At 32.9% G+C, this 25,823-nt stretch overlaps 1 protein-coding gene across 1 annotated transcript; it reads right to left on the bottom strand.

The window, feature by feature from the left end:
- Nucleotides 1-3,387: 3,387 nt before the first annotated feature.
- LOC143615249 (uncharacterized) lies at nucleotides 3,388-17,014 on the bottom strand. Its single transcript, XM_077088420.1, has 22 exons — nucleotides 16,798-17,014; nucleotides 15,436-15,794; nucleotides 14,639-14,790; nucleotides 13,361-13,600; nucleotides 13,140-13,249; nucleotides 12,986-13,063; nucleotides 12,763-12,869; nucleotides 11,536-11,630; nucleotides 11,232-11,454; nucleotides 11,075-11,152; nucleotides 10,908-10,986; nucleotides 10,651-10,819; nucleotides 10,503-10,573; nucleotides 10,326-10,406; nucleotides 9,361-9,431; nucleotides 9,120-9,276; nucleotides 8,208-8,262; nucleotides 7,185-7,567; nucleotides 5,417-6,310; nucleotides 4,190-4,765; nucleotides 3,716-3,774; nucleotides 3,388-3,618 (listed from the first exon to the last, which is right to left on the bottom strand). Exons 2-22 carry the CDS (start codon nucleotides 15,786-15,788, stop codon nucleotides 3,444-3,446), a joined length of 4,206 nt encoding a protein of 1,401 aa, XP_076944535.1. The 5' UTR covers nucleotides 15,789-15,794; nucleotides 16,798-17,014; the 3' UTR covers nucleotides 3,388-3,443.
- Between the last annotated feature and the right edge of the window lie 8,809 nt (nucleotides 17,015-25,823).

Consider the following 25,823-nt stretch of genomic DNA (forward strand, 5'->3'; position numbering starts at 1 on the left):
ATCTAGTTACAACATAAAGACTGATAAACGAGTTATTGTTAAAACTTTTAGAAAAATACTGTAACTAAAGGTTTGTCGGTTAACCAATTAGATAATGGTCTTTTCAAAATCGTCAATATCATTAGGGTTCACAAACAATGTTAAAGTCGGTCTCACCAAGGTCAAAGCTATCGAATGCGCTTGAGCAATTCGACATAATAAAGTTTTGATGGAATTTTATTGGAGGTCATTTAAATATTATTTTCATTATGATGTCGTAGTGTTACACAACTTGTAGGTAGAGATTTGGCTATATTTTAACTCGTTATATTTTTTTATAGTCGTATAACATTCTATTTTGGAATAGGTGATGTATTAATGTGCATTTTGGTTGTCAACAAAGGTTGTAGCGAGCGAGGAAGTTAGCAGACAAAGTCAATACAACTATCTTGTATAATTTTTCATTCACATTATGACCAGGTGACGTACTTGGTCGTATGTGTTATGGGTCTATGGAAGAGAAGTGTGGTTCGAAAGATGCATGTTACAGTCTTGTTATTTGCATACGACTAGTGCTTGCGTAACTTATACTACTCGCAAAGTTCATCATTATAAGTCAATTTATTTGAAAGCTCAATATTACGTAGGCAAGCCTAGTTTTTGTTTCTTTTAAGATTAGAAAGTTTTTATACATAATTTGTTTGGAAAAAATGAGTTTAACAAATTTAACTTTTAGATATTAAATAGTTTTGTTTTATTTAAAAAAATTATCTAGTTATTAAGTTTTGAATTGACAGAATAATAATGTTACTTCTCTTTTCTTTAGCTCGAGAGATTACCGTCTACCAGTCTCATTTTACAAACAAACCATCAAAGTATTTGGGGAAGAAAATATTGGTTTGAAAGTTAAAGTTGGTTAAAAGTGTTATTAAACGTTTGGTTTCCACTTTAAACACATGTACATCTGTTCTAAATTGTATACTTTATACAGTCTTTGAACGTTTGACTTGGTCATTCTTTCTTTATTCATGATAGGTAATCATAGGAAATGTATCAACCTAAAAATGATCATAACATAGGATGAATTATCAATTATTGATAGTCATATTATTTACGTAGTTTAAATACCTTGATTTTAACGGCTCTATCAATTATCATACCCGTCTTATTTTAAGATATTCAGCTTGTTTTAAGATATAGTTTTGATTAGTGCTTTAGTTTTATAACATGAAATCGAAATGATGGGCCAATCGATTAGGTAATAACAAATGAATGTGCTTTTTTGTGTAACAATGTTATTGCATTTTTGTGTTTTTATATTAACTTTACAAGTTTTTACACAACCAGACCCAACTAGCTAGCTAGCTGAATAAGAAAGCACGCTCAAAACATGAATCGTTATCAACGAAAGTGATCAAAGTCGATTTCTCACATGAAATGTATTAGGCACACATTAGTGGAATGGCATGTGATTAGCAACGACCATGAGGCATGCTTAAGTTATTGCATAACACGCCCAAACATGTGTTGGATTCTAAGAAAAATTATTCTCATACAATATCATGTGATTGGACCCTCAAAAGGTGGGTCATAATACATCATATGACAAGATTCATCATTGTCCATGTTATATAGTGTTTGGTTATGGAACTTGACCTTACATATGTTTCATAACATGCTAAAATTTAAATGATATGTATACTTTTACTTAATGACTAATGATTGAAATAGATTAATATCTTCTATGACAACATGTTAAGAGCATATATAAAAGTCAAAACTAGATAAAAACAAGTCGCGTGCAAATATTCTTGGAGGTTGGGTCATGACTTATTTTGATATTAGTGAACTGTTTTTATTTTTATTTATTAGGGTGAAAGTGTAAATTGGAGTTTTATATGAACCAGAAAATCATATGTTTTACATGTAAAAAAATTTATAAAAATTCAATTTACATATTCTTTTTTGGAGTTATATATAAAAAACATATGGAAGCTGTTTTAATAAAAAAGTTGTTTAAAAAAAGTAATTGCTTTTATAAGTAGAGTAATTATGTAATTAGATATGGTGACTAAGCATACAACTAGATTATTATCTTCATAATTAGAGTAATTATGTAACTATATAATGTAAATAAACATATAACTAGAGTAATTGTTTTCATAAGTAGATTAACCATACAAATACATACGTAAAACTTTATTAGATTTAAAATAGGGGATTTCATAAGTACTCTAGTTATTCAAATATATGCACTATCTATATGTGCAGGTATTACCCGTCTCATTTATGTCGGATATCATAATTATTATATATATTATATTCCAAATATATTATTTGTCGAAACTTGTTTATGTTGATTGTGTGAGATATTTTATCTTTATGGTAACCATTTTTGTAATCGGTTAGTTATATTTTGTCAAAATCCGGCGAGTTTTGAGCCAGGAATACCCGACGGGTATTTTATCAAAACCCGATAGGAAACCCGATGGGAAAACCCGATACCCGACGGGTAATTACCCGATTAAAACCCGACGTGTTTGGGACGGGTTTCGGATGGACTTTAATAACCGGGTATGGGTTTAGGAATACCTAAACCCGACCCAAACCCGACCCATTGCCATCCCTATGCACACTATAGCGTTGACGTGATGGAAATTCGATCCGTATTTGCTAGTTCGGTATAGAACTAGTACGATACCACTCGCTATATCAACCAAAAGAGGAATCCAAAAAATGAAGTGATATGCCCAAAAGAATATTAGAACATGTTTTACGATTTTGAATAAAATTTATATTGAAACATAGATAAAATAGAGTCTCATATGCCCAAAAGAATATTAACACGTGATATGCCCATTCTAATAGGGCATCGTATTTGGATTTTTGGATCCACCATAAATTACGGTGTAGGCAGCTTTCATTGGTTCTACAAGGGTATGATTTAGCTAGGCATGATTGAGTTGATCTTGTTGGTTAGCATTGAAGTAGTGAACTATGATTTATCTTATCTTGTTGGTTAGCAATAAATTATTTGTCTTTCATGAGTATTCAACTAATGGATTCTCATAGTTACTAAATATAAAACTGAAGAACTTCTTTGAGCAGTTATAATGACACAATGCTTTTATGATTATTTAAACTTACAAATGTAATTTATAACTTATAAAAAAATTGAGAAAAAAAGAAATGATATGTTTTAATAACCATTAGGCCAAAAAGGTTGCAAAGTGTGTGCATTCCCATATATTAATTAGTTTCTACATAATACAAATACAACTCAAACAATCTATTGTTGTTTGGTCTCAACAAAACCGATTCAGCCCAAATATACGGACTTGCATGTTGCACCTATTTTTAGACCCTGTCACTTTAATATATATTTGACCATTTATAACAAATTAACAATATGTTCCTAAATTAACAAAACATTTTCATTTCCCTACAATTCTGATAATTTTCTGTCAAACCATTCCGAAAGACGAGTCGCTTTTCCCAGCATTTCCTGTGTGTTTTGCAAAATAGGTACGGACATTCGCTAGCATCACGCTGATGTCATGTTTCATCGCGTCAAAGCTTCGATAATAGAAGTTTTTTAATCTTAGCTCGATTATCTCAAGAGTTAACGGAACCGGAAACCTGAAAGTAAGATTTATAAAAAGTAAAGGGAACTAGAGTTGTAGAGTTGACTTCAAAAGTCAAAGAGCTAGGAAAGTCAAAAAGGCAAAAGCTTTACCTGTTTATGAAGTCCAGCCTCTCTGAAGCTTGTTTTAACTTCATAATTCCATACTTGTCCTGCAAGTTTTCAGTTTAATATTCAGTTTCATTATGAAACTTTATAATACATAGTTAATTACATGGATGGTCCCTGTGATTTGTCTATATTGCATGTTTAGTCCGCATTTTTTTTTAAATTACACTGTTCGTCCCAAATTGTTTGACAAAATAAAACCCATCATAAGATTTTTTAATTTCGTGTCTTTTTAATAATAAAATAAAGATAGTTTTTTCACAATGCGAAATTTACGCTAACGCTTTCATAATCAACTAGTTATAGCTTATAAAACTAAAAGTATTACATTATTTACAATTTTCTGAGATAACCTTTTATTTACTATATTTTTATCATTTGTCCTTTTTTGTGTGTGTATTTCGAGTCGACTAGACCTGACCCGTTTAACTTTTTTACCAACCTGATAAAGTAAATTACCTGATTACCCCTAGCTGTATGCTCTAACTTCGAAAGCAAAGAAAGCATTATTTTTCTAATATCCGGATCAATCCTGGGCTGCTCCCATTCACTATCTTTATCTAATAATTCCCACGCGCTATGCCTTATTGGGTCAAGGGTATCGTCTGCATATTTAACAAGAAATCTTTCCCATTGACTTCCGGGAAAGTCAACGGATTTATCACTAATTGACTCAACCGAACCGGCCCACGAACTTCCACCACCACCACCACCTTCATCCCGCCACCACACGGTACATTTCTCACCAACATTCCAATTTCTCTCAAGTGAATTTTCGTAACGCGTTTTCTCTACCAAGAAATCGGAAAAGTCCAATTCCGGTAAAGTCAACGCAAATGTTTGACCGTACACGTTAGATGAAGGATCAATAAATTTAAGCTTGAGTTTACAACCGCTTTCCCCTGAGCCCGCCAGCGTTACGTAATCCAAATCTTCAACCGAACAAATTTCCACGTCTCTAATAAATTTTTCCTTAAATAATTTCCATGGCTCTCGTCCTAATGAGTTACCTGATGTTATGTACTCTTGATGACCCTGTAATATAAAAGAATGTCTTAATTACCTAACTTAATGAATTATAAATATAACATAAATAATGTATAAATAAGGTTTCACTTATACGAATTCGAGCAAAAACTTGAAAGGATATAATTGTCATTTTACAATCTTCCAGCTAGTTTTTGCCAGCATAAATAAGACCTAATGGATACCTGGAATGCCTAAAACTTTGTTATTCCCTTACTAAGTTAGGGGCAATTTTATAATTTCACAATTTTCTGCCAAGTTTTTGGCAGCATCAATAAGACTAAATTGATACTTGGATGCCTAAAATTTTGTTTTTTATACAAAGTCAGGGATATTCTTGTCATTTTACAACCTTCCCGTAAGTTTTGGCAGCATAAATAAAACCTAACTGATATTTAGATGACCTGAAAATATGTTTTTTTTCTACAACATTAAAGAGGCATTTTCGTCATTCCAGCAAGTTTTTGGCAGCATAATTAAGACCAAACTGATATTTGGATGGCCTCAAAATTTTGACTTTTTCTTCAGAGTTAGGGGAATTTTTTGTCATTTTACAACTTTTTCGCAAGTTTTTGGCAGCATAGATAAGACCAAACTGAAACTTGTCAGACCCGAAACTTTACTTTTTTCTGCGAAGTGGGGGGGCATTTTTGTCAATACCTGTCTCAAGTATGCAACTTCATCGCCTAGTTGAGGAATATACCGACATCTCCCTTCTTGACCCGGCAACAAAAGCCAGTTGGTTTTGCTGATTTGACCGTTTGACTTGCTTCCCGAGCCACTTGCCATAGAACCATCAGATGAAATCAAATGCAGTTGATTTTTATGATTTTGAGGTGCATCGTCTGTTTCACGAGAACCCGACTGAAATTTCATTGAGTCAACTTCGGTCAAACTATCCTTTTCTTTGGTACTTTGACTTTTGAACTTCAACTTAATCGTCTTTCTCTTTTGAGGCCCGACATCATCTTCATTTTTCACTTGAGAGCACTCGCCACCTGTTGGTTTAACATCCTCTTCTTTTTTCACTTGTTTAATTCTTATTATTGTTGACTTTGTTGTTTTATGGGTTTCAGACGGTTTTGAAATTTCCTCTTCTACCTTTGAAGATGCTGACGGTTCACTGGATTGAGTAAGGGTAATTGGGGTATTTTGGGAAATTGGTAATTTTTTTGAAAGGGAGAACTTTACTACCAGTTTCGGTTTTGACTCGGGTGGTGGGATTGAAACCTTTGGTTTTTCTTCTTGTTCTTTTTCTTCTTTTTCTTGTTCTTCTTTTTCTTCTTCTTCTTCTTCTTCAATATCTGGCTCGGTCTCACTTTCTGAAGAATAGTTTTCTGACACGTCATCATCATATTCTTCGTCGTCTTCAAAAGCTTGTGATGAGATTTTTTTACCATTTCGTGTGGAAACCCGCTGAGGTCGTGATGATGTCACCTTTGGGTTGCGGTTGTTTTTTGATTTTTTTGAACGTTTGTTTCTTGAGGATGTCCCTTCGTGCTCATTAGTGTTCTTTCTTTTAACGCGCCGGCCGGATGAAGATGTCCATTCCACCTGAAAATATGCATTATTATTAATATTATTTAGTTAGGAATTAACGATAGGTGGGGTAGGTTAAAGGGCCAAATGGGCAGTTTAAAATTGCATTTATGATTTTAAAAAAGACAAGAAAATAGCGGGTCGACCCAACGGTTGGGTCTCAACCCAGTTGGTCCATTTTTATGGGCCTGTTTGACCTGTTCTCGCAACACCCATTTTTCTACCTCTAAATTTAACCCATGTGACCCACTGGAAGCTATGTGCCTATTATAACTAGGAGACCCGAGCACGAAACGAAAATAATCAGGTTTCAAGTTGGCATATCCAACCCGTTATAAAGAGGAGCTGTGCTTGGGCTGACATGTTTAACTAAATGGGTCGTTTTCTGGTTTGACCCGTTTAGTTATTCAGTTCGACCCACTAACCCGTTTAAACCATATTTTTACAACCAATCAGATATGATTAACTTGTTTAAAACTTAATAATTACGCACCAACCCATGACATGTGTAGATAAAATAGTTAAAACGTTTTGTGTCCGGGTATCATGATTTTGAGTGTGTGGATTAGGATTGATGTTCTTGACACGAATAAAAATATGGATCAGTGTTCTGGCGTTTATGACCCGTTTAAACAGTTTTTACAATCCACCACCCCGACCAACGTGTTTAAAACTTAATTATTACCCGTCAACCCGTTTAGATGAATAGGTTTTACGGGTCTTAGGGTAATGTTCGGGTTGCATGATATTAAGTGTGCGAGTTAGGGTTGATGTTTTTGGCATGAATAAAATTACAGGTGATGTTTTGGTTAGACCAAATCAACCCGTCTATCCATAAATGGGTCAAACTCCCCCCCTCTAGTTCAACATATTACAGTATTACACTTACATCCTTCGGTTTCTTTCTTTTTGACCGCCGGCGGGACGACCCATCATCAATATTATTTCCACCACTGCTATCCACTGCATCACCCGGGTTGTTACTTAAACTTGCTTGCTCATCTTCACTATCATCGGTAACATTATATTCTGAATCCGTGCTGCCGATGATGATGTCATTTTCCGGTTCCCAAAACATGGCATCCAAAAACTCCGGTAGCGGTTCCACCACCACATCTAAGTCAGCCAAAGGTAACATTTGATACTCTTGACCTAAACCAATATCTGTACCAATTGCAAATTTTAGAGATGGGGGACGCCACTCTAATTTAAGTGCGCCTAGCCGCCGCTTTTGGTAGTTACTCTGATACGGTTCGGGATACGGAAGCATGCCTAACATAAAAAAATTGTTTTAAAAAATATAATGCAAAATAAACGAGACGAGATGAGCCAAGCCCGACTAATATCGGCTCGTAAAGTAAGCTCAAGCTCGGGGTCAACACATTTAACATTTATTAAATAATTTATATACATTTTAATTATTTTTCTTATATATATTTAATTATAACTTTTATATATAACATAATATATATTATTTAGTAATTTTTATCATTATTTGTGTATATAAAAACTTATTATATACATCTATATATTACATAAAATATATATAGATAATGGGCTTGTTTAGGCTCAAGCTCTCGATTCAAGTTTTAAGCGTGCCAATCTCGAGAAGCTAAGGTTAGGTACTGCCACATATAGAAAAAAAAAACTTATTTACCAATTTGAAAAATGGTTTTTCTTTAAAAAAAAGTATTTATTAAACATCAATCAGATGCCATTTTGTATATACGCATACACTAATATGACAACTAACTGCCACATTAGCCATTTTAGAAAATAAGTAAAAGTTCACGGGCTAGTGGTTGAAAATGTCACTCGTAGCTACAATGATAATAAAATGTAAATTGCTTTATATCATAGTAGTTCTTGAAAAAATTATTAAAAAAAGAAGCAGAATAATTAATTAGCATACTTGAGTCACAAAGAGCATCTTGAATATTCCTTCTGTAGGGAGCAAGTTGTGTCTCCTGCATGAATGATACAAATAATCAATGTATAAATTATTATTATTAAGAAAACTATATTATTACAATCTAAATTAATCTTAGAATGAAAACAATTTAAGGGATACAAAGATTGCTTATTTAAACAGTTTATGCTATAAGAAAAAGCAGATAAAGCTTACTGAAACAACTTAGTTCTTCCTAAATCCCAAGGGTAAACTTGCAACTTTGAATCCAATAAAAAATAATAAAAAAAATTTAATAATACCCACCAATTTGACAAATTAGAGACAAAATATAACAATTTAACCCGTTTTTCCATAACGAACACGATTTAGCAGGTTTACGCATTTTTAATACATTTTGGGTGATCCTTGACATGTTAGATTCAGCCCATTTCCCTTTAAAACAACTATTTAAAATATTACCCGGTGGCTCAAGCTTGGCTCATTTATCTTAACGAGCTGAAATGTTAAGCTTGAACGAAGCTCGTAATTCGTAAAAAGCTTGAGCCAGCTCATGTTACTTTTTCTAAATTTATTTAAAATTGTTACCCATATTAATATATAAAAAATAATAACACTTTTAACATACACATAATGCATAATTAATAAACTATAAAACTTATATATGCGTGCACACACACCCACACACATATGTGTATAAGTAGGGAATTGTTCAGATAAGAACCAAGAAACATGTTGAGAACTGCGAGAATCGCATAATGCACTTGTACCTCTTACTTTAAGTGTTATACAGAAGACGATTATATATCTGCCTACATACAAGTGCTTTATGCGGTTCTCGCAGTTCTCAACATAAACTGGTTCTGAAAAGAATGAGTCCCTATGTGTGTGTGTGCACAATCATTGGCAACTGACCTCATCAATGGCATGTCCATGAGCATCCCGTCCAAGAGGCCGATAATCACCAAGAAAAAACTGATCATATTTGGCATCCTTTTGGGACTCTCCTTGACCCGTATTTAGCAAATAGATTTGCCCAACATCATCCGAAAGCACAACTGAAGTCCCATCCCTATAATATTAATTTATTTAACACATGTCAAAATTCACATACATGAAGACCAAAAAAGCTAACCAAACTTCACACGTCACTTACGGGGAAAATTTTCCATCAACCAACTTAAAACGTCCAATTTCGTATACACGAATAGGTATGCCTTCCCAAATCTAAAAAGATATCACACAAACATAAGATCAAGTGATAACAACAATGTGGTAATTGTATAGAGGCAACTGAGTTTTCTCAAATTTATATTTTGGGTAATATATTATTTTCAAACTTAGAAAAGGTTAACCAATTTGTGACTATGCTCCCTCCGTCCCATTAAAAGTGTCCATATTTCCTTTTTTATTTGTCCCATTACAAATGTCCACTTTCAAAATTTATTAGCCAATTTCGAAGTTTACCCTTAAACACACACAACTAGCATTAATAAACAATATTGATGGACCCAACTTTCAAGGGCATTATGTCATTTGGTAAGCAAAAAAAAATAATCATTCAATCTACCTTGAACTTGTGTTTTCAAACCATGACACTTAAAGAGGGACGGAGGGAGTATATATTATATTATGCATAAATTATATAATGAAAATAACTTAAAATGTATATAGATTTATTAACAAACAATAAACAAGCTAAGCCGACTCGAGCTTGAAAAACTACTCACGGGCCAACTCGAGCCTAGTCAAGCTCAGACTCGGCTCGGCTCGTTTACACCCCTATACATGACTTAAGAGTAAAAATGTAAATTTGGCAATCCGCTAATTAAGTTCTGCATCATTGTACATATCTTAAATTGTGTTTTTTGTTTGTGATCAAATTTTGGAGTGAGTAAAAAGTTTCAAACTTTTAGTTTCTTTCTTTTCGGTAATTAATAATCTTGGCACATGGGAGCAATAAATAGAACACTGTGAAAATGACCATTTCAAGTTCGTTACCTTGAACAAAAACTTTTCATGAGTGAGAATTGAGAAAATACTATATTACCGGAAGATAAATTTGAGTAAAACTGATTACCTAAGTAATAATCTGAAAGGGTTAAAATAATAGCAACTTACATCCCAAATTATCGTCTTCCCATCATACCCGGAACTCATTGCAATTCGGGGATTAAAAGGATGAACATCCAAAACATAGGTCTGCATGCATAACAAAACAGAAATTTACGGGAATGATATTTGTTGACCTAATTGAGTAAAAGTCAACTTGCTGAGAATGAGATTTGTATAACTTACAGATTCACTATGACCGGTCAAGGAATGTACCAAACGACCATCACTAGCATTCCAAACACATATCCTGCAATCTGAACAAAATTTATGTGAATACAATAAACCAATTTGTGTGTGTGTGCATCAATAAACATGTAAAAATAAATTGTACCCATGATGGCGGCAAGCACAAAACGATTATCAAGACTCCATACAATCATATTAACCCCACGAGGAGTTGGAAGAAACCGCTGACGTGGACCTCCACGGCGTGGCTGAGGTGGCATTGGTGGAGGGGGAACTTTCAAATGATATGCTCGTGTCCACCTTCCAACTTTTCCCTGTAACAAATCAATTATTATGTTTGTCAATAAAAATGAAAATTTTAAAAAATAATAGTAAAATAATAATAATAACAATAAAACTGACATGGGATTTACGCGATTTGAGAATCCAAATAATCGCACTGCCATCACGTGAACACGTAACAATATTGTCATGACTATACCTGCTCATTTGAAAAATTATAATTATTATAATGACCAAATACAACCATATGAAAATTAAAAAAAGAAAAAGAAAAATAAATAACAAACCATGAAGTTTTAAATTTTGGTACTTTTTCATCTGTTGAGGTGTCTAACGTCAACGACCTCGCAGCCACCGCACAACCGCTGCAAAACAAAATAAGTAAATAAATAACCAAATATTTTTTCCAATATATAAACAAGTAATAATTACAAACTAACTAACCTGAATTGCACATAATTCACATCATTTTCATGACCTGCCAATACATCAATTTCATGAACCGGTTGCTGTGAATCATCTATATTCGGTTTACACGCGCTCCAAACCCTAGCAAATGTATCCGAGCTCCCGGTAACAAAAATGGTTCCGTTGGCATTGTAAGCGCAACATAGTATTTGATTGTTTTGTGGATTGCTAGTACTTGATGACGGACCGTTGTTACTCCCTATAAAAATAAATTAATTTGAAAATGTTTTAATTAAAATATTAACAAATCTATAAAATTCACAACTGCTCAACTACTAACCAGCTACATCATCTGTTCGCCTCGGGACGTAAACTCTTGCACAACCCTGGGTATATCTAGCATCCCAAATTCTACATGTGCCATCATCAGACGATCTGCATATGTCAAATACAATTAATAATCGGTTACTTCCACACAAAGGTACACACATAAATATCTAACGGTTTGACAGGTTAAGGTTCAGTTTATCGTTTAAAACTTGGTAACCAGCTGTAACATTTATTTATTTATTTAAAATGCTTTAGAAATATAAAGCTGTGTGTGTATTATATTCATGAACATTTCTTACCATTTTTTAAACTTTAATTCAAAATTATGCTTTTAAAAAAAATTGTCCAAACCCACAAAACAAAGGGTGTAAATGAGCTAGGCCGCTCGTGAGCTGCTTGATATCGGCTCGCTAAAAGCTTGAATCGACCCAAGCATAACCGAACTCGAGCTGGCGAAACGAGCCTTTTTATTTTTATAATTTTTATTTAATGTGCTAAATACATATATTTATATAATCACAGTTATTATATAAAAAATTATGATATAAATAACTAAATAGTATATAGGGCAGGGTTCCAACGAAAATAACATTTAACTTGAAACCCGTGAAACCATTTTTAAACACTAATTTAATCATTTTTATTTTTTCATTCTTTTTATGTGTTATAAATCTTTGCCAAAATAAAAAATAATTAGAAAAGATATGTAGATTGCGGAAGTACATACATGTATCTTGCGAAGTTACATATGTGTATCTCAAACGAGGTAAATATATGTAGATTACGAGCAACATATACGTACTTTCGCGAACTACATATATTTTTTTATTTATTTTTTGTTTTGGTAAAGATTAATAGCATATCAAAAGAATGATAAAATAAAATTTTTAAATACTAGTGTTTAAAAGTGGTTTTCATGAGTTTTTAAGTATCTTAGTGATTTTTATTTGAACCCTCCTCATAATGTATATATAGTTATGTACAAAATGTATAATTATAAAAAAAAATAATTATTAAAAACGTAAATAAATTAATTAATAAATAATAAATGAGCCAAGCTCCAGCTTAGCTTGAATAATTATTAACAGGCCGAGCTCGAGCTTTAGAAATACAACACGAAATGAGCCGAGCTCCAACTTCGAAAACTATCAACGAGCCGAGCTTAAGCCTAGTCAAGCTCAAGCTCGGGCTGGGCTTGGTTACACCCCTTGGCGCACACGCACACTAAGATACTTACGATAAAAGCTGAAAAACAGAATTATGTCTTGGGCTAAATGCAATGGCGGTAACCGCACCAGTATGTCCCCGCAAAACTGAAATAGGCATCCCATCTGGCATCCGCCACTAAAAAAATACGCAAAATTACTTACAATTAGTTACAGGTTATAACTAACAACGAGCCTAAAAATAAGACAAAAAGAGAAAAATGGGAATGTTTAATTAGTGTAAACAATACTTACAACACGAATATTGTAGTCATTTGATGCGGATGCCACTAAAGTATTGTTTAAATTTACTGCTAAGTCAGTAATATCACCCTACATTATAAGAACAATTAATAAACATCGTGATATGAATATGATAGCAATAAAAAAATATAAAAAATTAACACACTTCATGTCCTCGACAGCTGGCAAGACAAAAGGCTGTTTCCATTGACCAAATTTTGACCAAACGGTCATCTGATCCTGTAATCACATATCTCCCCGTGCGATCAAATATTGCTGAAAATCAACATAAACAACTTTTAATCTTGTATAATAACAATCATATAAACAACTGAATAGAGTAATACATGTTCAAATAAAAAAATTTAACGAAAATTATTAACTTACCACAATAAACAGCATCCCGGTGTCCTCTTAATTTCTTTATATTTTGCATTTTTTGCACCATCGTTGACGGTTTAGCAATAGCATAAGATGCAAACCTAATTGACGGGGCCCGATGGTGTTTTGGAAAACCACCTCCAATTTCCCTTAATCCAATCCCTCGAACCTGGTCAGCCTGCATGTGGGGCCACCGAAGATATGATGGCAAAGGCTTAACATTTGAGCCCGCTTCATTTTTGGAGCCTATATAACATAATACGATAATAAATAAATTGCATTCACTCATTAAAAGCCAAGAGTGAACATTGTAGGGGTGGCAATTTTTGACACGGCATGAAGATAATAAGGTTTTGGGTAGGCATTTAAACTTGTTTTAAAAATGAGTCACGTTCGGGTTGACGTGTTTAATTAAATGGGCCGTGTTTGTATTGACTTTATAACCCATTGAGTTAAACAGGTCGACCACCAACTTGTTTAGTTAAAACTGTCAACCAGCTAACTCGTTTATAATCAAGTAAGGTTGGCATACTTGACTCGTTTGAAAAATAAGTTGCGTTTGGGTTGACCTGTTTAATTAAACAAGTCTTTTTCTGGTTGACATGTATAACCCATTAAGTTGAACAAGTCGACTCCCCATCTTGTTTAGTTAAACAGGTCTACCCACTAACCCGTTCTTGACCCGTTTAACCCATTTTTTTACAACCCACCAACCCTATTATCACATTTACAACTTGATTATTATCCACCAACTCCACACAATTGACGCCCCTAAATTTTGTCGCAATTTTTTAATATATAATTTTTTTATTTCAATTTTTTACATAGTTGATAAAATTTTCATTTTTGTCACTATTTAATAGAAAAATGAATTTATTGTAAATTTATATGTCAATAAAGTATAATATGACAATTTTATTCTTATTGTTCGATTAAGATCTGGTCACAAGCTTTCTTAGTATTTATAATAATATGAAATATTTCAAAACTAAACTTACATGGTTTAAAAAGGTCACATTTTTGTGGTTATTTAAAACGCAGAATGTATTATTATAATTTGATTACCAATTGCTTTATGTTTACCGCTATCTTAATCTTAGGCTTTCAAAGTACTTATGCTATTGAATAGTTCAAACCTAAACTTACATGGTTAAAAATAGTTAGATTTTTGTTGCTATATAAACCAAACAATGTATTATGGTAACTTGATTACCAATTATAAGTTATAACATGATTTATATTTGAATTTTAATGCTATCTTAACGAGTTCTTAGAACGCCATACCTCCAAGAAGTGAAAATGTGCCAGTTCCAAGAAGAGTAGGAACATCAGCAGCAGTTGGTGGTGTTTTTCCAAATATACCCCTAGACGGGGCCACATGCAAGATTAATTGTTTCAACAACTGCACCAAGTGATCCTTTTCAATATGAGAATACCTAAGACGTCAACATGTCCAAAGTCAATCCAAAAGGTCAAAGTCAGTAAAATTCCAAAATGTCAAAAAAGTGAAGAAGACTTCGGTCATTTAGCATCTTCTTGGTCAATTTGGTATAAATGAAACTAGAAAATGATTTACATAACAAAAAAATTTTTGATAATCATATAATCCTGTTCTTTTTAAAATCTATGCCAAATAAATAAGTAAATGGTAGTGCCAGGTGTCACTTTTCTGTGAGCCCAAGATTCTTTTCTTCTGTTTCTCTTATATCACCCCTTCGTATTTATAGTAATAAAACATAATATATTAAATATATTAAATTACATATAGTAACTTATGTCCGATATTTTATTTCAAATATATGGTTTTAAGTTAGTAGTTAACTTGTACGTAATTTCAATCATATTTTATCTCAAAATATGGTTTTATAGTTCCCAAATCTTCATTACTAAATATTTAATATTCCCTTTATTCAACCCATGTAATATACAGGTTTCGAAACTAGTATGGCATTAAACTTGAAGGTCTAACTCTAAGTCTCTAACCAATGATTGCTTAGGTTATATAAATTATTTAGAATTAAAACAAGTTATTCCCAATATAAACAAATAAATCACAAACTATAAACAAATATTAATAATACCTTTGTGCAACACCTTCATAGCTTAAAGGAAATGAAATGCCATCATCGTTTTCATCTCCCGAAACCTCACCGTTTCTTGAGTACCAAGCATGATATCTTTTAGGCAAAAGCCGATATTCCATAAGTTCATTGCAAAACTGTGCAAAGGTCCTTTGGCACGGGCCCGCGGACAAAAAATGCATAACTAAAAAGTATATTTCTCTTAAATCTACATCTAAATCCGCTACAATCGCGTCATCCGGCTTATTTTCGGGTTGATTTTGGGCTTTTGTATGCAACCTATCTAAAAAGCCCAAATGTTGCATAGTTGTGGATGAAGCCTTGTCATAAGATGCTTGATTTCCAAACTCCATAGTCCCCTAAATCAACATAATAATAAAAAAAGATTACGCTTTTCAAACGAAGAATATATCGTTGCCTACGATGAAAAACAACCATGATCACGGGGTGTGTTTGGTAATGTTTATAGTTGTAAATAAACTAAAATCAAATCTACTGATAAGAAAACGAGACTGCTGGTTCGTGCATAGGATTATAGTAGATTCGATTTTTATCTACTTTGTACATTTAGTCATCATAGGATTAGTCGGCATCAGGGTTAAGCTCATTAAGATTAGGGTTTCTGTTTAGTCTATTAATTTAAAAAAAAAAAAATTAAGAAATTTTATTAACATTTGACACAAACCAAGCTACATCTAGATAATGGGTAAGCGAGCAACAAGTTGCGCCGCTATCCCCTTTTGAATTGCAAAGCCTATTCTACTAAATATCAATCCTTGGTTCCTCGGGCTCTGCGAGTCACTGTGGAACACCTTCTGCACCCGCTCCAAAAAACGAACCGCCTCGGGAGCTAGGGATCCAAATGTGTCGAAGGCAAATGGTAGATTGTGACATACAATCACACGATTTCAATAATATCTTTTTCACCTTCATCGAATTCAGTAAATTTGCAATACCCAATTCCCATATCATCACTTATTCAACACGGGTTAGGGAAATAAATGAATATTAATAACACGCGGTCATCCAAACACTCAAAACTACCGATTAATTCAAAACTAAGCATTTCCACTTTGCAATCAAAAAATTCAAGAATTGACAGACTAGGTACATTTCGTCGGGTAACAAGATTCAGGGAGTAAATACTAATCAGTAACCAATTAAAGAATTTGATATGACCCAAACAAATCAACAAGTGAATGAAACAACAGCTTCTTAACCCAATTCGCATTTACAAGCAAACTAATTGAATCCCTAAATCAGTCAGTTACAAAAGTGGCAAGCTTAAGATGATGATTAATATTATTATTATTATTATTGTGAGAGATGAAGAAGAAGAAAGATCTGAAATTGTTGGTTTACCTGATGTTCAAGAAGAGAGTGTGATGCGATTGATTGATTCCATGTTACTTTGACCAACAAGCTTCATGCGATTTGACGAATCCTTAATAATCAATCAAACTGATCGATGATGTTCTTTTCTTTCTGGAAATAGAATTAGAAATTAGGGGCAGTCAGGGCACGAAAGACAGGAGACGAAGGGGAAAAAATCTTTATGTCTTTATTTTAGGTCTTTATATTATTAACTCATATGATGATATCATGTATAATGTGTATTTTTTTTTAATGTTTTTTTGAACAAATGTATAATATGTAATATTAATATTTTTCTATGTATAGCGTGTGGAAATTCAGGTTTAAAATTGTTTCCATTTATAGTGTATATAGCTTATTATTATATATTATATAATTATATATTATATAATATAGATAAAAATCAACCTGTTGGTGCCACAGAAAGTTGATGAACTCATTTATTAGATTTTGTGGTGATTTTTGAACAAGTTTGTTTGTTTGGTGTAGTGGTTATTAAATTGTTGGTTAAGGATCCAGCCAAATTTGCCACCCAAGTTCGAAGCTTGAGATGAGATTTTTTTTCTTCTTTTTATGTTTTATATTTTTGATTATTTTATGTGTGTTCTTTTGTTTTAAATATTTTAGTTAGACGAATTTGTGATGTGGGTTTATTATGGGAACCATAAAAAACATATTTGATACTGGCTAAATTCACGTCGACTCGCAACCGCAATATCCGAGTTCTATCAACGCCCTGGTTTTATCCATCGAATAACACATCGTTTTAAATATGTTATTTTCTTGTATTATTAGCCAATGTTATCAATACACTGATTTTATCCATCGAATAAAAAGCGTTTTAAATATGTTATTTTTTTGTATTATTAGTCAATGTCCAAGTTTTATCAACACCTTGGTTTAATCCATCGAATAAACATCGTTTTAAATATGTTATTATTAGCCATACGAGTGCTTCCATTATTATGGGTGTCTACTAACTTACTTTTAGGTTTAATGTCGGTACCATAACAAACCTAACTGATACCGACCAAATTCGTATAATTTTGACCATAAGTTGTACATTTGTCGATCCTGTTTGGACGTTTACAAATTTATCCGATTGATTTAGTGTCTGTGTCGTAATGAACTTAGTCAATACCGACTGCGTTTGTGTCGATTCGTGTCATTTTGATCGTAAATTGTCTACAGATTTATCCGGTTGATAGTATCGGTGTCATAACAGACTTAATCGATACCGACCGAGTTTGCGTAAGTGCGTCGCTGCGGCGCGACGAGTATTACCTAGTATATAGATAAAGATCAAATGTTGGTGCCACAATCTTTTTTTAGAAACCTATTTTTTTAGTATTTATGATTTTAGTTTCATCATTGAAACAAGTTTGTTAGTGATGGTGTGTTGGCTAAAATGTGTCTTTCTAATTTACTTTGTTCTGTGGTGAGTTGCTAGGGTTCAAACCTTGTCTCCTTCATATGGATATTTTTTTCTTATCTATTTATTGTTTTAATTTTGGTGGACTATTAACATTACTTCTTTTGCCTTTCAATTTATATTCTTTTTTTAAAGTTTTTTTAAGTATAATATTTTGAGGAAATTTTGTACGTAGATTTAATTTCGGTATCGTAACAAATTTAAGTGTCACCAACTAAATGCCTTGTATAAGATAAATATTGAACGATGGTGCCACAGGATTTACCTTTGCAATCTTACATGCACTTAAAATGCAATAATACCTGACCTAAAACAATGATAGATCGCTTGTACGGATGGTTATTGCTAGAAAGATAAACATTACCTTTAATTCAATCACCTCGTGTTCGAGTCTTCATTGTGATATCTTTTTGCAACAAAAAGCCATTTGTTTGATCTTTCTTAGATAATTAGGTGGAAGAGTAATTTCTCGAGGCGTGGCTGAGACACGTTTCGGTATCACTTACTATTTCGATTATGTATTACTTTGTTCCTCATTTTGATATACTCTATGTTTGTTCTTTGAATTCGCACGTAATTATTGCTTCAATAACAATTATAACCGAAACCGTCTAAATTCGCGTCGACTCTCCACCACAACGTCCAGGTTTTATCAACTAAATAAATGTCGTTTTAAGTATGTTATTTTTGTATCATAAGTTGTATAAATTCTTTTTTGTTTTAGTTTTGGTATAGTAACGAACGTAAATGAAACCAACCGAATCCGCGTCACAACTTCTGATTTTACCGACCGAATAACCATTGTTTCAAGTATGTTTATTTATGGTTTTTTTGTTTTGGTTTCGCTATCATAACGAACGCAGGCAAAAACAATGACCAGTGAATCATAAGTTTTTTAAAGTTTTTTAATTTTAGTGCTTTCTATTTTTAGTTTTTTAGTAATTTAATGTCTTTTTGCTTTATATATGTAAATATTTTGTCATATTTTCTTTTTAGTTCCGACACCGTTACAAAAAAAATTGAAACCGACCTAATTCGTGTCAACTCACCGTCATCAAACACGGGTTTTATCGCTCGAATAAATATCGTTTTAAATATGTTATTATTTTGTATCATAAGTTATACGAGTATCATGGGCGTTTACTAATTCAATTTTTAGGTTTAGTGGCAATACTGTAAAGAAGCAAACCGATACCGACTGAATTTTGTCGCTTTGATCAAAATTGTACGTGTGGTGATACTGTTTTGGACGCACACAGATGTATTTTTGGATTTATTGTTGTTGCCTTTACGAATTTAAATGATACCAACCAAATTTGTGAAACTGCTCTGTCGCCGCAACGTGGCGGTACTCAACTAGTTATTATTATTATACAAACAATTAACATACCTAAGAAGTTTGATTATCCTAAGAAGGCTAAGAAGGAGGGTATTTTTTTCTAATACCTTAATATTGAAAACTCACTTAATTTAATTTCAAAAACCCACTTAAATTAAAACCCACTTAAATTTTCACTTATCTCCTACAACCACCACCGCCCACCGCCACCCACCGCTGCCACCTTGCCGGAAAAGTCTTCGGAAATTTCGTCGGAAAATAAAACACTATGAAAAACACAATGAAAAAGACACAATATAAAAAACACAATAGAAAAAACACTATGAAAATAAAAACACAATGACAAAAACACAATGAAAAACACAATTAAATTACACAATGTAAAAAACACAATGCAAAAAACACTATGAAAAAATAAAACACACTTGTATAAAACAATTTTGTAAAACACAATTTTGATAAAACACACTTTGTAAAAAACCCACGAAATTTTTTTTATTTTTATATAGCAATATGGTACTCATATAAAAGATAAAAAAACACTCGTTATTATGGTAAAATTGTTTTGAAAAAAAATGTCGTATAAAAAAGTTATGAGCGTTTTAAAATGATTGGGGTATTTGACATGTGTCTTGCATGTGGAGAGAGAAAGTCAACAAATGTGTTATTCCGATTATTTTCTTACCCTTGTTTTACACTTTATGATCTATTTAATCTAATCTCAACCATTCAATTTTAAAATGAATGGACAAGATTATTTCTTATCCTTCTTAGGAAAACTAATCTTCTTATTATAACTCAACTCTATAACTTATTATTATTATTATTATTATACAAACAATTAACATACACTACATATTCAAGTTTATCTTTGTATCATAGTTTAAGGTTTTCTAAAACCATAATCACCGGTTTGCTACAGCATATCGCGTCTCACCTAATAAGACTTGTTTGACACTTCTAAACAAATTGTTCTCTTTTAAGTAGCTGAAACAACTTGCCTATCAGAACCCTAGTCGCCGCCATAAGCGATTGGAAATCCTAACAAAAACAAGTTGCTCTTATTAGGGTTTAGCAACGTAAATAATTTGCTAGCACATGTTACTTCTTAAGACAACCTCTTCATCGGCATAAATGACCAAAACATGGTTGTGATCGAATCTCTTACAAAAGCCATATAATAATATTTTATTTACATCTCAAAATCATGGCTTTACCGTCCTCAGTCTGCGGGGGAATAATAGACTATTTAAATAATTGTTATATCTATAAGGTATTCAAGTGTAATATTATTTTGTATATTGAGTCATTTCTGGAAATGCAATACATCAGGTTAAAAGGGAATTCATTTCAGAAGTTGTGGTAAAGAACTGTAACGTACTTTTGCATAATGTTTTGTGAATGTTATGTAACTATCGAAATCTCTCTCTCTACCTCTCGCTCCATAAGTAAATCATGAGGTTCGTACAGTTCTTGGCATACCTTTGGTTTTGAAATAAGTTTGCCCGTGTTTAAGATAAACTAAATTAATACGTGTTTAATACATACTTCCGTAGAGAGAATTGTATGAATTGTACGTGATACCTATATAAGACATGTGTACTAAGTGCCTTTCTAATTTAATCGTAAGAGAAATGAGTAGGGTAGGCTATTATATGCAAGTATTTGTAGGTTTTCGTAGACCTCTATATGCAAGTATTTGTTGGGTGACGAAGATTCTCCCAACAATTGGAATACAGAAAGTTCCGTTTTTGTTATTGGTACTCTACCAACGCCGTCGAATTGACGTCTGCATCATTTTGACCACTACCTCGCCCATTAAAAATTCGGTTGTAAATTCCATGAAAGCATAGGCATTTGTTGCTTATATCGATTCATTTTCCTGATATAAAATCCTTCGTCGGTAATCATTCCCTTTCTTCATAACTTGGAAAAAGAACTCCCGAATTTTGTCCGAATGCCTTATCATTGATAGTTGGCTTTAAAATAAGTTTATGAAAAACATTAGTAATCATTAATATTTTTTCTTACAAAAAGCTGGTTATATATATATATATATATATATATATATATATATATATATATATATGTCACACCCCGACTAGGGGGCTGGACGTGACGACTGAATACCAACCAAAACACAGCGGAAATAAGGTAGCAAATTTATATTAAGACACTAGGTCAAAGTTACAATCAAATATCTAATACAACTACAAAACTAAAAATTCAACTACCATCTAGTTAGGTGAAAATGTTCTACTATCCATCATGGCTTCCTCGGGTTACGCTGTACGGTTCAACATTAGTCTTCTAAAAGGATCTTCTATCTCCAAACGAACTCTTGTCTAAGACTCTAAATCTCCATATCCGAATAAAAGTACCTGAACACATGCTTAAAATAATTGGGTCAACTAAAAAGTTGGTGAGTCCATGAGTTTAAGTTATGAAAACATTTATATAAAAATTGTCTAAATAATATGGTGCACATTAAGCAAGTTCACAATCAAACCTGTGTCCACGACCTGTGAACATCAAAAATAAATACCCCTTACCCATACCCCTTATTGTTATGGGTCAAATTACACTTATGTCTGCCCAACATAAGTTACAAATCGCGCGGATATATGTCACAAGATATACATTTTATCATTCAGCGGGTGGTCGTCCCATGATGTAGGCCCACTGTGTGCGGGGGTCTCCCAAATAGTACTACCCATATATCCTGTGGCTCCTTTCGGAGTTAATGATTTTTCTACAAAGTTGGGGATTGTTTAAGGCAGCTAAATCGGTCTTGATTAATAATACACCAATAAGTTTACAAACATATAGAAGCATGTATCCACCCAAAAATTTAAGAAAAAGGGTAGTGCATGAACTCACCTGGTCTATGCGAGAAGAAAATCTTACTAAAGAAATCTTGTGTGCTATGCCGAAGACGGCTTCAAAAAATAGCCATCCCTAAATCCATGTAAATTGTCACTAAAAGTAATATGTGATAACAAATGTGCTCGTGACCTAAGTGTGTTAAGGTTACGTTTTATTTAAGTTATAAGGATTACTGTTGCATATAACGATGCATGGAGGAACGAAGTATCCTTAATTAGAAAGTTGTAATATTATGTGTTTTAGGCTTAAGCCATATTATCATATGGTATTATTAGTCATGTGACAAGATAAATAACAAGTTAAATATATTAAGTCTTATTGAGTTAATGTTTCTAAAATTAGGATGAATTTAGTTAGTGAAAATACGTATTAGGTTTAGTTATAGTTATAATAGTTATTCATGATAAATCAGTTAGTTTAAGTCCAAACAACGGATCACTTTGTTTAGTTGGTTTCGTTAGCACCATAACATTTGTCGATTTTGCCTAACACGTGTTCGTATGGTTATATCAATTGGTTGAAGTTATAATAACAATTATATAAATACTTGGAAAACTTATAAACCCATTTTTTTGTATATGTATAGTAAAAATAAGTTTAGGAAACCTCCAGGTTTGAAAATATTATTGTTTGCTATGGTTTTGGGTTTTAACGAGTTTTCCTCGGCTTTACGGTATGGTTGACTGGTAAGTCAAATCAAGGTGATTACGGTTTTAAGGTTTTAATGTTGTGTAAACGGGTTTTTAAACAAAGAATTATTATGAGTATGTTGGTATGGTTATGTTTTATGGAACTTTAGTGTTTGTAATAATGTTTTGGTTTCTATGAAAATCGTGCGTGCCTATGTGATGCATAAGACTCAAGATAAATGAATTTAAAGAACGTTTTCATGTTAGAGTTTGTGTACCTTTTGGTAGGGCTTGGAAACACGACTTTTAAGAGCTTCAAGAAGGTCCTAGTATTCTGTGAAAAATGCAAGAACGGAAGGGCAACGAGTTTAGAGTGAAACCTCTATGCAAGTCGCATGATTAAGGTGAGAATATGAAGATTTTAACAAAGGTTTTCGGGTAACCTTTCTGGTTATTAATTCCAGGAACTTGATGAGGGGCTCATATTAAGGTCTTTTGGGCTGGGTATTCTCTGTGAGAACGAGTTTGAGGATGATTATAAGTTATATCAAAGACACAAACAGGCATAAAGATTCACATGACATAAGTAAGGCTTGTATTACCTATCTTGTGTATTGAGAACCATGGCATGGCATATCCAGTTTGGGGCTGACTTGATCAGGAATGAGAGCCCAAAGGGGCTGATTAATGGCACTGTTTGATGGCTTCAAGAATGTCTAGAGAACTCTGGAAAATGTCGGCATGATAACACAATGAATTTTAGGAAGATAGATTGATGAATATGTGAGATTAGCGTGTGAATTTGGAGGATTGAAGTTGGGTTTCTGAGTTACCTTGTTAAGAATGATCCAGGGGCTTCTATGAGGACTTTCATGAATCAATTTATAAGGCTGTTGAGGGTTGAATATGGAGGGTCCTGGGCTGTGAACTTCTGTAATTACAATCTAAGGATGATTAGGAAGCAGCTAATGCATGTAGGTAAGATGACTTACAAGTTTGATGTGTGTGTGTGACGGGATTGAACCCGAACCTCTTGGATTGTTCCTGCCCAAGAATCACAGCAGTATTTGAGGTGCTTTGAGTGGTCTTTGAGGCATGATTAACGGCTGGAACAAACACAGGGGTTGTGAGAGATCAAAGAATTGAGATTTGCAAGGATTGAAGGTTGGTTTCTCATATTTAACTAGATTAAAGGTTATGGCTGCTTGTCCAATAACCTATCACGATTAAGAGGCCTGTAACAAGAGAGTAATGGAGTTTTGATATGGGGAACAACCAAGAGATTTCACGGAGAACTTATAGAATTGCAAAAAGTCTGCAACATGATTTTTATCATCATGCATTGGATTTGTAAAGATATGGATAGATATTGGTAGATTCTTGCAGGGAGGATCTGGCCAAAATAATATGGAAGGATTTGCAAGTAAATTGATTTTGATTAGATCCTTAGAGATATTGTAGGATATTAGAGTTTGACTTTGAAAGAACACAAATCGTAGGATATTATAGGATTTGAGGAGAGAGAGGATTATGCTGGTTATTTTATATATTCTGGTTAATTATGATTTATATGTAGATAAACTTTAAAAAATTATACATATTCATATAAGGTGTAAGATAAAAATACATATGTTTAAGGGGTTTGTAGGTTGATGGTTTCAAGACGCAAAATGAGGGTCATTTAGTTATGCAAAGTTTTGAGATATATTGTTAAGTATATTATATAAGACGATCTATAAAATAATGTATGGGTATATTTAGATAATATATGATGTATAATGTATGCGAGTCTTTATAATTGCCAGATAATATACGTATATATAGGTTTAAATGGCTCACTAAACCATAAAGTATAACTTTATAAAAACTCGTTATGCATCATAATTATTACTTACATATACGTCATGTAATTGTAGTAAATATGTATTCTTATTCGTGTTAGTTATCCTTAAAATTTGTGGGTCTAGTGAATTTGGCCAACCCAATGATATATAGCTAGGTCGTGTCAATGGTTCTAGCCCCTTATGTATTCTTAACATGTATCGAATCTTATGTCACACTATTACTTTCTAGTTCAAATCTTAAGTATTTGGGATTATAATTAAGTAATTAAGAAAAAAAAATTAACCCTAGAAATGGGGTTGTTACATTCTCCACTCGTTAAAGAAATTTCGTCCTCGAAATTTAATTTATGTTATCTCGAAAAAAAATTAGTTCATAGTTATGGAAGAATCTTATTAGAAGTTAGCCAATGAAGGAATTTAAAGTCATCAACTAAGAATATGGAGATGAAATTACAAGCAGACCACTCGAGATTTAATTAATAGGGCGGTAGTTATCAACTAAGAATATGGTGATAAAATTATAAGCAGGACTTGTGATTTAATTAATAGGGTGGAAGACTCAATTCGGTTTTCATTTATTTTATTTTATTTTATTTATTATTATTTTTTTAAGGAAAGAATGACTAGATGAAAATATTGTTGGCAGGAACTAACATCCAGTTGCAACATAGATGGGTACACCATTTTCATTTATTAGACATATGTTCACGAAGAAAATCATGCCAATATACTCAAATGGATGTAAATTTGGAATGAGGACTGTACAAGAATTAATTAATTACGTATTACTTCTATTCAGGGAGGGAAAAGTTTTGACATACCGGGTAAGCAAACATAAGTTCACATAGTTACTATGGTTGTGGGTTAGGATACCATGATTCCAT

Source organism: Bidens hawaiensis, unplaced genomic scaffold (genome assembly GCF_021521415.1).
Source record: "Bidens hawaiensis isolate Kalapana, Puna unplaced genomic scaffold, B.hawaiensis_p1.1 tig00042357_1, whole genome shotgun sequence".
In the NCBI taxonomy this organism is placed as follows: domain Eukaryota; kingdom Viridiplantae; phylum Streptophyta; class Magnoliopsida; order Asterales; family Asteraceae; genus Bidens; species Bidens hawaiensis.